Genomic DNA, 17,164 nt, shown 5'->3' with positions numbered 1-17,164 from the left:
GAACTTTGGTGTTTATTTTGTGAAAATTTATAACATTCACTTTATAAAATGAATCTAATTGTGTTTTTCCTATGTGAAATCAATGCAGAAAGCATTACGATCTTTTCCACGAAGACCTAATTTCGATACAACGCCATGTTGTAAAGTGTGTCCGATATAACCTTGCTATGATGAGTAAGTATATTTTTTTTATTTCACTCTAACAAAGAAAAGCTCAATAATATGGTAACAAGTCATCTCAAAATCAATATAATTGCAATATATTATATTATAATTACGTGTGAAAAACTAGGTTTTATATAAATAGGCCAGAATTTAAAATACATAGTAGGTAGTTAATAATATCGAACGTCACAACGAGGTTCAGTCAACAAGATGGCGGCGAGTGGGGAGAGGGCGCCCAGTTGGCCAGGTGCTGCCGCCGCGTCGAGTTCGGAGCTATAGTTAACTAAATAGGTACGCAGAGCAGAGTGTTGTACATTTAGAACGTTCACAATGGCTACCGCGAAAGACACGTCTACTTTCTTTCTGGAGGCAGATGCAAAACAATTTGACAGTGTTTTAAAGTTATACCCACAAGCTATTAAATTGAAAGCAGAACAGAAAACGAAGAAACCTGAAGAACTCATAAAATTGGACAACTGGTAAGTGCGAACGTCTTTCAGAGGAGAAAATGCGGCCGTGGCGTGTCAATGAACTTGTATTGTGTGTGTATCCGTGCAAACTGATTTGATAGCTACCTCCCTCGCGGACTGCATCTCTAGTCCGCGGACGGCTCATTAAAATCACTGCGTCACGTGGGATCGATGTCAAATTGACACTATCGTTTTTCCTGAAGCCAGTGTGGGGGAAAATATCGGCGCGCTAAGCGTTATAAAATGGTGGCTGTCCTTACGTATCATCGCTCGTAAAAATGCATTTATTATGTACATGTTTAACAACGCTCACTTACTTATTCCAGGAATTCCTTTTTTAAATAAAAAGCTTAATAATGCACATACAACGTTATTGTATTTCTATCCACCTAAATAATACAATGCTTTGTTGAATACGATTCACATCCGTTCAAAATGGTGACTTGCCATTTAACTTCGTAAAAATATTTAGTCAACAATTTTAACTATATTAGACTACTATCGTAGTTAAAAATGATGCCTGATTATTCTGATTATAGATGTGTCTTTGTAAGTTTTACTTTTATCTGAAAATTTTTTGATACAAAGTAAAATGAGTCATCATGTTGCTGCTTAACCCAACATTTTTTTCAAGTAACAGTATTCATTCATAGCATATTTTTTGGACTTTAAATAATTTATTTCTAATCGATATTAATTATTTAATGCAAAATAGTAAAAGTTATTAATTAATTAAGTCTATTGCCAAGGACATGACAAGCACTTTTATAAGAGCTTGTGTAGTCAAGTTTCAAAAATAATAACAAAATTGAAAGGTAAATTTTGTAACAGTTCTTTATTTGTATAGCTTTTACAGTATGAGAAAAAAACTGGGCTAAACTAATATTTTAACATAGACTTTTTAAGGCATTTGACCTCATATTTTCAATACAAATAAAATTTATAAAATATAATTTAGAATATAAATGAATTACACAGCAATGAAATACATCATGCTATACCTGAAATATTAAGAGACTAGAGTTTAATAGTACAAGTGACATTTAGGATTTTATTTCTTGTTTAAATATTGTAATATTTCAAGATTACCACTTAGGTATACATTATTCATTTTCGATTATAAAGTTTTGTTTTTGATTTCATTTAAAGGTACCAGAATGAATTACCAAAGAAAATCAAGTCGAGAGGCAAAGAAGCACATATGTTGCACGAGGAGCTGGTGCAACTCATGAAATGGAAGCAAGCTGTAAGTATTATCATATATTACCCAATTAAGTACTTAATTGGATAACTCACACATGCATTATTTTCTAAATTATTATGAGTTTTGGCATTCATCAAACACTTTTACCATATATTACATCAAATAAATAAGCAATTATAATTCAGTATATTTACTTCAGTTGAATTTTTATTTGGATATTAAATTTCTTATATCATTATTTTTTAGAGAGGAAGATTTTATCCACAATTATCATATCTGATAAAAGTAAACACTCCAAGAGCGGTGATGCAAGAGACAAAGAAAGCTTTTCGAAAATTGCCAAACATTGAATCAGCAATGACAGCGCTCAGTAATCTCAAGGGAGTGGGCACAGCAACAGCATCAGCACTCCTCGCGGCGGCAAGCCCAGAAATTGCACCATTCATGTCCGATGAATGTATACAAGCCATCCCAGAAATGGAAGGGAGCGATTACACTGCCAAGGAATACCTCAATTTTGTTAAACATATTAGAAATGTCTGTGATAGATTAAATAAGGTGAGTTTATTAAGAAAATTGTGTCTTTTTATAGGCTCATTTGCAATATCGAATTTTATAGTATAGAAATTCAATGTTAAAATTGGTTAAGGCATAATAGTAAAACCAAGCTACTAAACTATAAAATAGCATGTCATGTAAGAACTAATTATTTCCAGGAACAAAATGGCTGCGGTAAAAAATGGTCCCCTCATATGGTTGAACTTGCATTATGGACACACAACATAGTTTCGGATCTGCAGCCAGAGTTACTGGGTAAGAAGCCCAATATCACCGTACCTACAAATGGAGGATCACCACTACCCAGTGATGAAAGTAATCTTGAACCACCATCCACCAATGGTAATGGTAAGTAAAGTATTATTTATTTATTAGGAACTATTATTGACTGAAGTTATTATATTATAATAGTTATATTAACAATCTATTAGGATAATTCAAGTTGATGATTGACAATTGAAGTGATTATTGACAAATGTATTTCGAACTGAGATAAACGTAAATCTTACTTACAATTCAATTAATTAATTGAGTAAAAAATAATCTTTTTACAACAATTGTTGTTTTAATTATGAAATATGAAATAAAATGTCTTTGCATATCTGATGATAAAAATTCTGCAGAACTTTATTACTATTAATTGTAATGCTATGATATGCAATATTAAAACAATGTTCATCTATGCAGGAAAGCTAGGCGGAGAATCAGTGAATGACGACACAACGTCATGCACAGAAGACTCTCTTGACGCAAAAGGAGCATCACCCGCCACTCCTGCCTCGCCTTCCGATAACTCTGACTCCGCACTCAGTACGCCCCGCGCGAAAAGGTATTATATACATTATTTAGAAAATAAAACTTTTTGAACAAAATTTTATATTTAAGATGATAATATTCAGATGCTGAATAATCACATTTATTATACATATATTAATTATTGCTGCTAAAACCAAATATCTCGAAATAATATTGCCATATTTGCCTATAATAAATACTGATTTTAATTAAAAACACATACTTTTAAAATACAGTCACACCTTACTTTCGTAATATAATATGTTGTCAATAAGTATTGCGTACTCAGAACGTAAAATGAAAATAGTTAAATATTTTTTTGTTAATGCAGACAAATGGAAGAGGCGAGTTCAGCGGAAGAGAACTCTCTGGGCGATTCGTTAGACGCGGCGCCACCGGTCGCCAAGAAGCTGCGGGAAGCTACGCACTGACACCCGCGCAACCCCACCGAGCGACCCTCGCGCGCCTATAAATAGCTTTTAGTCTAAAATATTGTACCTAGGTAATTTATTTTTGAATTCCGTTTAATTTTTAAATTAGCGTTAAGTTTTAAGAGTACCGGTCGATTTTGTAAGTTTTATAGGGTATTGAAGTTTCGGATGCGTTTAGACGGACTCGCACCGGGCGCTCCTCGAGAGTGTGAGATTGTACAATATGACGTGAGTGTAATTTCGGAGCGACTGGCGGCGAGGCCTAGTGTTAGGTTTCGTTTGTAAGAATATTAACGTTCGAAAGTTCGCATCCCGCGTGACATTCCAATAATCGTAACGAGTAGGGCGGCGAGGGCCGGGAGGGAGCCGGGACCGTCGCCGCAGGATCCGGACCAGATGCCTTGACGACGCCGACAGGCCGTCACACTCACTCCATTGCCTTATGACACAGTCTGCCCGCAGAGTTTATATGCAACAAGATAATACAAAGGTCGTGTTACCCGGGCGCCGGGCACACGGGCCCACAATGTAGTTTTTATTGAACAAATATAAGATATTAATTTTATAATGTTGCATTTTTAATTACTTATTTTACCCCAAATCCTGTTAATTGTTAAATGATAGGATGAAAAAAAAAAACAAAATGATATACTCATTGTAAAATTTTATTGTTATTAAAAAAGTCATAATCACTTTCTTTTATACAGTCTTACACTCAACTGATGACACTGCATGTCAATCGTGCTACTTACAACATCACCCAAACATATAAATTTTTTAGAATGTTGCACTGATTGTTTATACCATCTGAGAATCTTTTTAAAAAAAATCAATGTGGTGCTTCCACATCTTGCTGCAAATGTGGATAAAGCGTAGCAACTCGACTGCCAGCTGCCATTCGCCCGGCAAAGTCAGGTCGGCGCGGCGGGCGCGGCGCCCCGAGCAGCGCGTCTAGCACGTTCCGCGGCGCCCACACGTCGCTGCTACCGTTCCCGTTACCCGCACCTACTGGCGACAGCGGCGAGTCTGTCGTGGCTCTTATGACTGTCGCTCGAGATGAATCGCCTAAAAGAAGTTATATTAGTTATAAAATATACAACAATAAAAATAATATCACTCACATATAATTTTTTTACAAATAAATAATATTCAATAACTTAAGCCAGGCCTTTTTTATATAGATTTTATTTGCAATTTGTAGCCATATGTAAATATTAGATCACAATCATTGTTAAGGCTTTAGTTTAATGAAAGCTTCGGATAACAAATTATATTCATAGTTTTATTTTATCGCATACAATTTATCTGGATACTTTATATATTAAAATTTCAAAGACCATAATCATTAATCAAAATTTTATATTAAATTTACTCTTTAAGAATATACATTATTATTGATAGCATTGAAGCTCGTCAAAAGCTAACAAAAAAGTTATAGCGGTGTCTGTGGCATTTATATAAAAATATGTAGTGTACCACTACTGACCAAAAACAGACCACCAACACCGCTTTATTAAAGATCTTGACCTGTATTACATTATATATTAAGATAGAACTTACCATGTAAATTATATTAGAATGAAACAGTATGTTATTTCGATTCTGCTTCCAATTCTGAATTTTCGCAACTTGTTTTAAACATGTTATCAATTAAATTAATTTTTCGTTTAAGCTATTGATATTGTAATTTAAATAAAAATGTGTCTAAATATTATTATTACCTTGAAATCTAAACAGATAACACAAATTTTCATATTAATTAGAAATGGTTGATACAATTGAATGAAGTAATTTAAAATTGTTGACATTACAATGCACAGAGATTCGAAACAGTACAGTAAGAAATTGAATAATGGCTTGTGGAATACTCGATTAAGTAGACCTTTTTATAACATTACTTGTTTTTTATATTTGCATTTTAAGCATTGTAAATTTGATCAGCAAATTGCCGTAGTTAATATCGAGGATTTCGTTTCGATATAATCGAATATAAAGATCATCATTTGAAAAAGAACATTTGCAGCTGACTCCAATTTCTATCAATAAATTAATAGTAAAACATATGTTGTTTTAAATAGATCATTATTTTAGAACACCGTTAAACTTGACTCGAAAATACTTGTAATTATGACGATATAACTTACCTTCCGCACCATGGTTGTTGTGCGAGCGGCACTCCAGCAACGTGCGAAGTAGGGCGCGGTGTGCGGGGGAGGCGGAATGCGCGCGGATCAGAGCTTCGAGTTCGCCCCACACTTGACGCCATTGCTCCTCGCGACGACCCGACGACTTCCCTCTACGCCAACAATACATGACAACCGTGAATTTAATATATTATAATGCTAAATGTATCCGGACAGCAAAGCTAATCATAGCTTAGATATAATATATATTAATACACACCGCAGTATTTTTTAAATATTATTTCAATTTTCATAAAACACTTAACCTATATTGACATACCAGACCGTTACAAACAAACAAATATATAATTTACCTTAAATTAGACGGTAGTTGTGCAGATGGGAACTCGTGGCGTGATTCCATACCGAGAAGAGAGAGTAGTACCCCACGACATGAATCAACTTCTTCTTCCGTAAGCGATTCTTGCACTACTAATCGCGTCAATGGTTCCATTACCTACGCAGTTAATTTACAAAGATATTGGGTAAAAATATGATATTAATTGTACACAAATTTAATAAGAACATGACATACAGAACCCAAGTTGAATATAAGCGTCGACGATATTGTCAGCGGCCAATACGTGGTATGCCGTTGAAGTCGGGCCCGCGATCGGGCGTTCGAGCCCGCACCACGTAATGGATGCAATTTATTTTGTTGCATTAATGCACCGAACTCTTTAATTCTGAAAATAAATATTATTTTGTATAAGTCTAAATCTAGTAAGTTTAGGTTCAAAACCACACACTAAAAAGTATGATACAAGATAGAAACAAAAAGTACAAAATACTCTTGACCGAAATTCATATCTATCAACTATTCTATTTTTCTGTGTTAAATTATATACCATCTAATATAATTTAACACAGAAAAAAACGGACAAGTATGAGTCAGACTCACGTACTGAAGGTTCCGTATTCATCCGTATCCAAATTTATCGGTTTTCGGATTTTTACCTATACTTGTGCTACAAAGTATTGCTTCTTGCCAAATTTCATAATTTTAGGTCAACGGAAAATACCCTAGGGTTTGACTCTCCTTACGAATGTATAGGAAATGCGTCATTAACGACAATATATTTTAATTGTGTAGACTTAAAGTTTTGTCACAGCTCCAAGAGTCAGATCAGGTCAGCAGATCTCGGGGTACATGTCAGTCACCTCGTCGTGGTGTACCGTGGGCAACGGGGCCGGCTTGAGGTTGCTCGTCGGCCACGACTAAGACTGGCGGGAGGGATGCCGCGGGGCTGCACTTGGTACGTCCCTGATCGGCGTCAGGGTGGACCATGTGAGTGGCCTCGTTGGCTAGGAGGGAGTGGGAGGGCTCGCTACTCGAGCCTCCCAGGTGTTTTACACCGGCGGTCAGCGGCGGAGCCTACCATCTTATCCGTCGCAGGGCGTCAGCTTCGTTGACGCCCAGCCTCCAGTGGCGGACTCGGGGGAGTTCGCCACATTCCCACGTGGAGGATGAGGGGGAAGGCGCGCACTAGGCGCGCTTTCCATGAATATTCAGCCGCCTTACGGCGGCTGCCGCTAGCGGGGTCGCGGTTGCATGCCCTTGGCGATCCCGTGGCCTCACCACTCAGCGGCATGGTGGAAACCCGAGGATGGTTTTAGTGGGAAGGACAGGGCATTAGCATTAGCATGCCCTGGCACGGGGCATTCGATCCCGGTTGAGTCCCACATACCCGTCCCGGTCCTCCGACCGGGCGGGATGCGTAAATGCATTTCCTCCTCGTAAAACAAAAAAAAAAGGTCAGCAGATCTCAGTAGGTATTTAATATTAATTTCAACTTTATACACATAGGGACGCACGCGTTTCTGAAAAACAGGGGCTCGAGGGATAGACGGGCAGACTGTCATTAAAAAAAGATCACTTAGTTATCCGAAAAAAAAAATGCGAGAACAAACGAACATACCTACAAACTACTTTATTTTCACCCCCGGAGCAGGTAAAAGTTAGGTAGTTGACTATAACATTTCGCTTTCTTGTTTATTTTATATTTAAATAAATCTGATGGTGTCGCCCACCTGTAGTCGGTGACACGTCCGCCGGCGCCCTCGGACAGCGCGGGCGGGTCGTCGTACGGCGTGCGGCCGCCCAGCGCGCCGATCCACAGCTCACCGCCCTGCGCCGCCAGCACGTGCGACGCCGACCGCCCACCTCCTTTCCTTGAAACAAACACGCCGTTAATACTAATGTTGGAGAGCAACACCTCAGGACATATATATTATAATCTACGAGTATGTGCGCAAAGACAGGTGCATTCTCCATTCCCTCACTCTAATTATCGGGTGGGACGGCAAATAAAACACGACTGCAAAGAATTCAGGCACAGGACCACCGGCTTTATGTGCATTCCGTGACACGGGACATATTATATACTTCCAATTTCCAGATTCTGGACTTTTACTTAAAAAAAATCGATAGATAAACCCGATAACTTTTTATCGGCCCCACCCAGGACTTCGGAATCTGCTTTATATCGAGCCACTAAACCAACGAGTCCGTTGAGACTCACGTGTTATACAAGGCCACTAGGTTAAAGGGATGTTTTACATCTGTAGCAAGGTTTGTAGACAGAGACGACTAGTTATCATTAGGTGGATTTATTCGGCTGCCTTTCCATTATAATATAAAAAAATCATGGTTTCAGTAAGGCTCGCATCATTTTTGTAAGGTTAGTTACTTATTCATTGTACAAATTCAGTGGGCCTTTTTTATTTGATGACATAAGGCATGTTCTAATGGCAGGAAGTTAAATAAACAACAAAGTCCTTGAATTGAAATATCATCAATGGTCGAGATCTAATATATTGTATTCAATATGGATTCGTAAAAATGGCATTTTAAATATGGGCGAAATAGCTACCGGAATTTTGGAAGTCGAATTGTATAAGTGGATTTATATAAGTAGATAATTAGAATAGTATTGTATTATAAAGAAAGACATATTCGTGAACAACTATTTGGAAACGCTTGGAATACGTTAATCTAAGGGTTGTTTAATTCTACTCTTTCTATCATTGGAACTGGTTATACAATTGTCAAGTGTTATCGGCTACAAATATCTTTCAGAAGAAAGAAATCGTTTTTATATATATTTTTATTATATTATACTGATATATACTGATAGTTCTTATACCTACATTTGCAGTGGCAGAATATTTGAAACTAACTACTACTATTTTTAACGTACAGCAAAACCTCGGTTATCCGAACGCTGAAGTTCGTCAATTGAGAATTGACGTTTTATAAAAAATATACAGGGTTATTGGTAATTCAACGTATTCCCTTTAGGAGGTAATAGGGGTGACTATTTGTCATCATTTTAACCCCCATATGCATGATGCAAAAATGAACCATTTTTGAGTTATCACGTTTTTTAGTTTTTTCAAAATAAATCAAAAATGAAACTTAAAAAATGTATTTAAAAAAAAGTATCAATTAAAATCTATTTTTTTCTTTTGATTTGTAAAAACGATTAAACACTGGTTATTTGTCAATATTAAAATAGTAATTATCCGTCCAAATTTAAAAATGCGAGACGGAAAAAGATATTACTTCAATATTTTTTTGTGTTTTTCCACAAAAATGCCTTAAAAACTAAAAAAATCGTTATGAAACTTGTTCTACAGATTATTTTAAAAATATAACCGTTTTCTTAGCTTTCCAAAAATGTATAACAACTAGGAACTTATTTCAAAGCAATAGAAAAAAAATGACCACAAAGGACGGTGGTGGAAATTCGTATTCGAACATGTACGGATTCGGAACAAAGGTCGCCCTGTAAAATTCCCACAAAATTAATTAAAAACAATACTCAATGTAAATAAAACTAAAATACAAATTAAAATAAAATTTAGACTTAGAAACAGTTCAATAGGTAGCTAAGTTATAAGTAAGACATTTTGTAATTTAACCTAATTAAAGTTCTTGCACAAAGTGACTTCCCCTACGCGCACGCATTATTTTCCTAAATTGTGACTCAACTACCGAACTAGTCAAATTATTCCGCATCATATTTGATGCGTTTTTTTAATTCATATTTTGCGGCCAGACAGAAATAAACCGGCGTTTAGTCTGGACTCCTACCAGGCCACAAACTGGGTCCTACTCTACTCTAATTAGGAAAATGGCTATCAAACTCATCATCCTCCTGCCCTTATCCCAATTTTACTTGGGGTCGGCGCAGCATGTCCTCTTCTTCCATACTTCTCTGTCGGACGTCATCTCACAAGTTCATTCTTTCTAACCATATCGTCTTTCACACAATCCATCCATCATTTCTTGGGTCGTCCCCTACCTCTATATCCATCCACATCCATTATCAAAACCTTTCTCACAACATGGTCCTCATTCCTCCGCATAACATGCCCATACCAAGACAGCCGGTTTCCAGATAGCTTCTCGGTTACCGGTGCCACTTTCAAACTTCCTCTTATGTACTCATTCCTTACTCTAACCATTCGCGTAACACCACACATTCCTCTCAGCATTCTCATCTCCGCCACATGCAATTGTCTTTCAGTTATCCCTTTTATAGCCCAACACTTTGATCCATATAAAACAGCAGGTCTGACTATGGTCTGATAGATCTTCCCCTTAAGTTTAAGGGGAATACGGGGGTCACAAATTGTTTCCGTAACCTGCCGCCATTTCATCCACCCTGTGTTAATCCTGTACTTCACCGTTCGATCTATTTCGCCATCGCCTTGAATGAGTGAACCGAGATACCGGAAGTCGGAGCAGACTGGAAGGACCACGCCATCAAGCGCTATGGCTTCAGGACCGGAGAGACCGCCGAAATCGCAGAATATGTATTCAGTCTTCGTTCTACTGATTTTCAAGCCAACATTCTCCAGTTTCTGTTGCCAATCTTCCAATCTGCTCTGGATCTCAGGTCCATCTTCACTAACCAGTACAATGTCGTCGGCAATAAGCATACACCAGGGTGCCTCCTCCTGTTTGTCCACCATTCGAGCGTCCATAATTAGCAGGAAGAGGTAAGGACTTAGAGCCGACCCTTGTTGCAACCCTACAGCCACACTGAACTGGTCGGTGTTGCCGGCAGACGATCGGACGTAGGTACAGGATCCCCTGTACATAGCACGGACTGACTCCACATACTTCCCAGGTAAACCTTTCTCTTTCAATGCCCACCATAACACTTTACCCTATTATAGGCTTTCTCGAGATCAATGAACACCATGTGCAGGTTCTTGTGAGCACGTCTGTACTTCTCGCACAATTGGCGGAGTGCAAAAATAGCGTCCATTGTCCCTCGACATGACATAAACCCAAACTGATTTTGGGTAATTTCACTCTCTTCTCGCAATCTTCTCTCTATTACCTTCTCCCATACTTTCATAGTATGTGACATGAGCTTTATCCCTCTATAGTTGTTGCAATCCTGTACATCCCCTTTATTTTTGAAGATGGGCACTAGCGAACTACTGCACCATTCTTGAGGGATAGTTTCTTCATGCAACAACTTATTGAAGAATAAAGTCAACCACATACATCCGTCAGTCTTTAACACCTTCCATACTTCAACTGGTATGTCATCTGGACCCAAAGCCTTTCCATTTTTCATGCTTTTGACTGCTGTCATTATCTCATCCATGCTTATTTCTCTTACTAATCCCTTATTTACTTGTGCCTCTTGGAGAATACCATTCCAGTCATTCTCTCCATTCATAAGCTTTTCAAAATAAATCTTCCATTGATCTTTTATTTCCTCATCTCTACATAACACCTTTCCAGCCTCATCTTTCATGCATTTGATATGTGTTATAACTCTCGATCGTCTTTCTCTCTCTTTCGTAATTCGGTAGAGTTTCTTCTGTCGTCTAGGGCTGTTCAGTGAGTTGTACAACATCTCTTGTGCCTTGGCTCTGGCCACTGCTACCGCCTTCTTTGCTCTCCTCTTAAATTCCTTGTAAACTTCCTTTTTTTTCATCTTTTAAACTTGTATTAACATTTTTTACAACATGCCATTCTTTAAATGCCACTTTCTTCTCTCTCAGTACATTTTGCACTTCTTTATTCCACCACCATGTATCCCTATCTATCAGACCTTTTCTTTTCGACTCTCCAAACACGTCTTTTGCGACCTTCCTTATGTGCCTGGCCATCTCATTCCAACATTCATCTACCAATTTCTCTTCCATCTCATTCATTTCTATCATTTTATCCACATTTTCTCAACTATATGGTTCATCAAATGGCTATCAAACTATCGCGTAAAATTAATAGTAAAATGTGCAGTACATCAGTCTTGCTGGTATATGATATTTTGTCTCGTAATCTTTATTTCGTAAGTAAGTCTTCGAGGAGGATAGGATTTTTGTGCACTTTCTATCCCCAATAATATTCATTATGAGTTAGTAATCTCATCTTGATCGAATTTGGATTCAAACAGTCCAGAGCTTTTTTTCCAAACAAGACGCGACTCCTAAATCCGCATTAAGCACGAATGTACAAAAAATAACTCTCCTTTCAGGGACCAGTTCGTAAATAATTTGCGCAGGAGTATAATGGTAAGGATGGCATCCTACATTATGCACTGTAGACCATGCTGTGTGTGCTGTGCTCTGTTACAGAGAGTCGTGCGGCGAAGGTGTTTGGCGAAATGGTTCGAATGGTTCATCGATAAATTCTTATCCTCTTAGTAATTAACAACATGGACTGGGAGTCTTACGACTCTAATTTTTCGTCTCTGAACACTACCAGTTTCTCGGATTCGCTTATTATAAACTGATATATCGGGTAGCCGTTGATTAGGAAACAAACGCGAATAATCTTGCATTGGTTAGTTATGCGTATGGTAAGTTTTGTTCGAATACGAATTTTCACCAGCGTCCCTTGTGGTCATTTTATTTCGATTGCTTTTAAATAAGTTCCTAGTTGTTATACATTTTTGGAAAGCTAAGAAAATGGTTATGTTTTTAAAATAATCTGCAGGAAAAGTTTCATAACAACTTTTTTAGTTTTTCATTTTTGTAAAAAAAAATCAAAAAAACATTGAAGTAATATATTTTTCCGTCTCGCATTTTTAAATTTGGACGGATAATTACTATTTTTATATTGATAAATAACCAGTGTTTAATCGTTTTTAAAAATCAAAAGAAAAAAATAGACTTTAATTGATACTTTTTTTTTAATATTTTTTTTAAGTATCATTTTTGGCTTATTTTGAAAAAATCTAAAAAACGTGATAACTTAAAAATGGTTAACTTTTGCATCATGCATATGGGGGTTAAAATTATTGCAAATAGTCACCCCTATTACCTCCTAACGGGAATACGTCGAAATACCAATAACCCTGTATATAAAAATAGCATTTTACTTTTTTTAGATGTTTAATAATACAACGTTTTATATTTTAATATGTATATCAAATTTTAATAGACTGTTTTTATATGAAACAGTGTTATTTTTGTTTTATCTTGTCTCAAAATACCTAAATTTTGATTATCCGAACTAATTTCGGTCCCAATTCGGATAATTGTTGTTGTATCATATTTGTTTTGTTTTGCCTAGTGCTCTTGTTATTATTACGATTAATATTGACGAAAGTATTTTATTGACGAAAGTATGGTTTTTAATTTTTTATTGACTACGGCTTATATTATATCCTAAACTAAAGATTTTGATCTTAGAGTATGAATAACGAAACCAGAATTATTACAAACGGAATAACTCATCGTAGCTATCAACCATGGAATATTAATGTTGACGAAAATTACGTCCTAGGGTTTCAATGAATAACAGTCGAGTCACCCAAATGTCTCACCTGGGCACCTCGAGTGTGACGGAGCGCCCGTTGAGCAGGAAGTTGACGAGGCAGGCGGAGGGGCGGGACGCGACGTCTGCCGGCGTGACGCGCCACAGCGGCCCGTTGCAGCCGCCCGCGCCGCCCTCCGCGCCGCGCGGCGTCCACCAGCGCAGCACCACCTACGTGATCATCGACACATTTGAATATTCAATACTCTCTCTCAATTAACTTAGCAAACATTCCCTATTTAATAGAAGTTATATTTAGTAGAAATGGCATAGGGGTCTTTTTTTAAGTTTTTAATAAATTTATGGAATAAATAAAACATACCGATTCAGTAGCCTCCTGTGCCGTCTGTGTTGCTCGTAAACCTGCATGAGCCTCAGCTGAGTGAATAATTTCAACGTCGTAATTGGCACTGGAACTTGCATTTTGTTCTTCCTGTAATATTTTAAATAATATGTCACATGTACCAATCCAACCGAGCAACTCACAAGCGAGTGAAAATGCAGATAACTTCTACTTAATAAGACGATTTAAATATTTTTAATAGATAATATAATTAACGGAAGTGTATTGCATCTACATTCATTTTATTTAAACGTTAAAATAATTTGAATTTGACGACCTCCGTGGTCGAGTAGTGTGTACACCGGTTTTCATGGGTACGCCACTCCGAGGTCCCGGGTTCGATTCCCGGCCGAGTCGATGTAGAAAAAGATCATTAGTTTTCTATGTTGTATTGGGTCGGGGTGTTTGTGGTACCATTGTTACTTCTGATGTTCCATAACATAAGTGCTTCAGCTACTCACATTGGGATCAGAGTAATGTATGTGATGTTGTCCAATATTTATTATTATTTATTTATTTAATAATTTAAATTATGAAAGGTAACAAAATTTAATCAAGTTATCCGATTAATTTACAAAAATAATAATACCTTCATAGGGATGCCAGTAACAGTTGTTATAGCTAATTTATAATGTGGGAGAACCAGTCGACCTAATAAACTTGCCAGGGCACTTGCACGACAGACTATCACTTCAACACTCATTAGACCACCTCCCATCTGAAAATAATATAGAAAATTGATATTGTAAATCTTTTTAAGATTTATAGAATAAGATACTGCTTGACAGATAACCATAAAAAAAATGTTACATGTGTATTCAATGAAATCTACTCTTTCCTACCATTCAAGTCAAGTCCATTCAACCAATTGATTTGAAATGTTGTACAGTGGTAGTTGATACTTGCATGAAGTAGGTATAGTATTCTCAACATTCATAATAGGTTATAATAGTAATCAGATTTTTTTTATTAACTATTATAAATACATACTAGGCATTAGCTTGAATTCAATTCTATCTTTGAATAATAATAAAAATTACTACCAACTAAGAAATGTTTTTTATTAAATAGATAAAATCAAAACCTACCTCAGTTACTGGTTGATTATTGACCCTCGTATCTGCTTTTTCAGGAGTAACATTGATTATTACTAAATGGCAATAGTGTACAACTAAATTTCTGTAATCAAGAAATATATATATTTTAAATAAAACCAAATAGGATACATTCAAAAAAGTAGAAAAGCAATGAATTTAATATTGTATTAAGAATGTGATGAAGAATTGGGATGCTCAATTCAGATCTATATAATTCAAATACATATATGTTCCACCAAAATAGTTATTTTACAAAGTATTTTAAATATTTATCTTGTTATAATAATAGAAATATTTTATATTTTGATATGGTACTACAATCATTGAAGACAAATCTTTCATTATAGTACATCATTATATATAATTATATTATTCATCTTTATAGGATTATAAATGGGTGAGTTTAGATGGGTGGATGGATATATATTACTCAAGAAGACTAGGATAACTGAGCAGATCTAAAATTTGGCACAGAGATAGAATAGGACATAGGGTATCTAACTTAACCTAACACCGGCACCCCACTCATGGGCGAAGCCTCAGGCAGAAACTAGTCTAAAATAGTACATACTGTGAGCTTGTTGTTGCATCTCCGGTAGTTGGGGGCTGTGGTGTTGATGCCTTTTTGTTTTGTTGTACAAGTGTATTGAGAGCAATTTCTGCAAGACTTCTGATTGAATCATCATCTCTTGCACTTGTTATACATATAATTCGACCACTGCAATAAACATGATTGGATAAAATTAAGTTGATTGCCAACACATTGTTTATTTATTCTTATGAACAAATTTAATAAAATAATAGGTTATTTATAGGATAGGTTGTTTCTCCAAAATTTTATATTGAGTATCAATTTACCGATTTTGAAAATGCCTCTCTGGAGGTGGACGAGTAGCTTGTGTTGGGGATGATTCAGCCAAGCCTTCAATAGCTGCACATAATCCTACAACATCACCACCAGCTCCACGGCGTACAGGACCAACAAGACATAATCCATTGAGAATCTATCAAAATATTAAATATAAATGCCTATTTTATTTAAATATTTGCATGTTTTATTGCCTGCCAAAAAAATTTAATTTGCAAATCATAAACTAAATTTTTTTGCTATTGAAATTATTATCTTAATAAAAGTAATTAGTTTTGCAATAACAAACTTACATGTGTAATATTTTGTTGTGTAGTGGCCCATGTATTTAAAATGTGTGCAGAGGAGTCACTTACAACAAACCTTACCTAAAATAATATAAAAATGAGTTATAGTAAAAGTTTACATTTCAAAACCTTTAAAATTTAGAATAAACTATACATAGAAATTTTATTGCTTTTATATTTATGATTGTATTAATAGTACCAGTTTTCCTTCAGGGAAAAGATCCCAAACAATACGACAATATTCGACAGCCGCCTCAACACTACAAGTCCATAATGATTTACAAACTGGTGGTAGTGGGACATATCCAGGACCTCTGCTTTTAGCAACATCAAAGTCAATGGGATTGTCAGATGATATCCCAAAATATGGTGTATGATCTAATACAAATATTGTTTTATGATTAGTAGGAAACATTTTTTTTAGTATTAGTTCAAAATTTTGTTCTGTTTCATTCCTAATAACTTCAGGGGTTGGGTTTAGAATAATCCTCCACGATTTTGGGGGAACAAATTGTTGTATATGTTAGAGGATTGGTCCCTGATTACAACAATACCACTCGCGTCCTGCGAAACTGCACCATTTTCAAGAAAATTAAGAAAAACTATCATAACCTATACACGCGGAAATATGTCAAATAGATCGTAATATCACTATAAGAGCAGGATAAGTAACTATTTTGTTCAAGTTCGACAAGGATGCAATATACATAAGGTGCATGTCATATGTCAAAACGCTAAATGAATGTGTCAAATATCACGAATGTGTTTTGACATTATTCATATTGAAATATGCCGTTTGTTGTTTCTTTTTGACTCGCGTAATTCGAATGAGTGCTCATTTTGTTTGTTGTGATTTATTTCAATGATTTTGCTAGAAAGCTTAGATTTACACATTTAATTGTATAAAATTGACATAAAACCGACTCTGTTAACTTTGACTCAATATGGTCTTGTCGGACTTACTCCTAGAGTGT

At 36.1% G+C, this 17,164-nt stretch overlaps 2 protein-coding genes across 2 annotated transcripts; one reads left to right on the top strand and one right to left on the bottom strand.

The window, feature by feature from the left end:
• Positions 1–361: 361 nt before the first annotated feature.
• LOC113395030 (uncharacterized) lies at positions 362–4,191 on the top strand. The gene is made up of 6 exons (XM_026632565.2): positions 362–644; positions 1,785–1,881; positions 2,086–2,397; positions 2,556–2,745; positions 3,085–3,226; positions 3,524–4,191. The coding sequence occupies exons 1-6, from the start codon at positions 496–498 to the stop codon at positions 3,621–3,623; spliced, it is 990 nt and encodes a 329-aa protein (XP_026488350.1). The 5' UTR covers positions 362–495; the 3' UTR covers positions 3,624–4,191.
• Positions 4,192–4,339: 148 nt separating this feature from the next.
• On the bottom strand, positions 4,340–16,692 carry LOC113395029 (protein asunder). The gene is made up of 13 exons (XM_026632564.2): positions 16,390–16,692; positions 16,197–16,271; positions 15,894–16,039; positions 15,607–15,753; positions 15,027–15,117; positions 14,528–14,656; positions 13,918–14,028; positions 13,606–13,766; positions 7,838–7,978; positions 6,342–6,492; positions 6,121–6,263; positions 5,768–5,919; positions 4,340–4,688 (listed from the first exon to the last, which is right to left on the bottom strand). Exons 1-13 carry the CDS (start codon positions 16,603–16,605, stop codon positions 4,453–4,455), a joined length of 1,899 nt encoding a protein of 632 aa, XP_026488349.1. The 5' UTR covers positions 16,606–16,692; the 3' UTR covers positions 4,340–4,452.
• Positions 16,693–17,164: the final 472 nt, after the last annotated feature.

This window comes from Vanessa tameamea, chromosome 9 (assembly GCF_037043105.1).
Source record: "Vanessa tameamea isolate UH-Manoa-2023 chromosome 9, ilVanTame1 primary haplotype, whole genome shotgun sequence".
NCBI classification, from domain to species: Eukaryota; Metazoa; Arthropoda; class Insecta; order Lepidoptera; family Nymphalidae; genus Vanessa; species Vanessa tameamea.
This window is presented reverse-complemented; position numbering and strand designations above follow the sequence as displayed.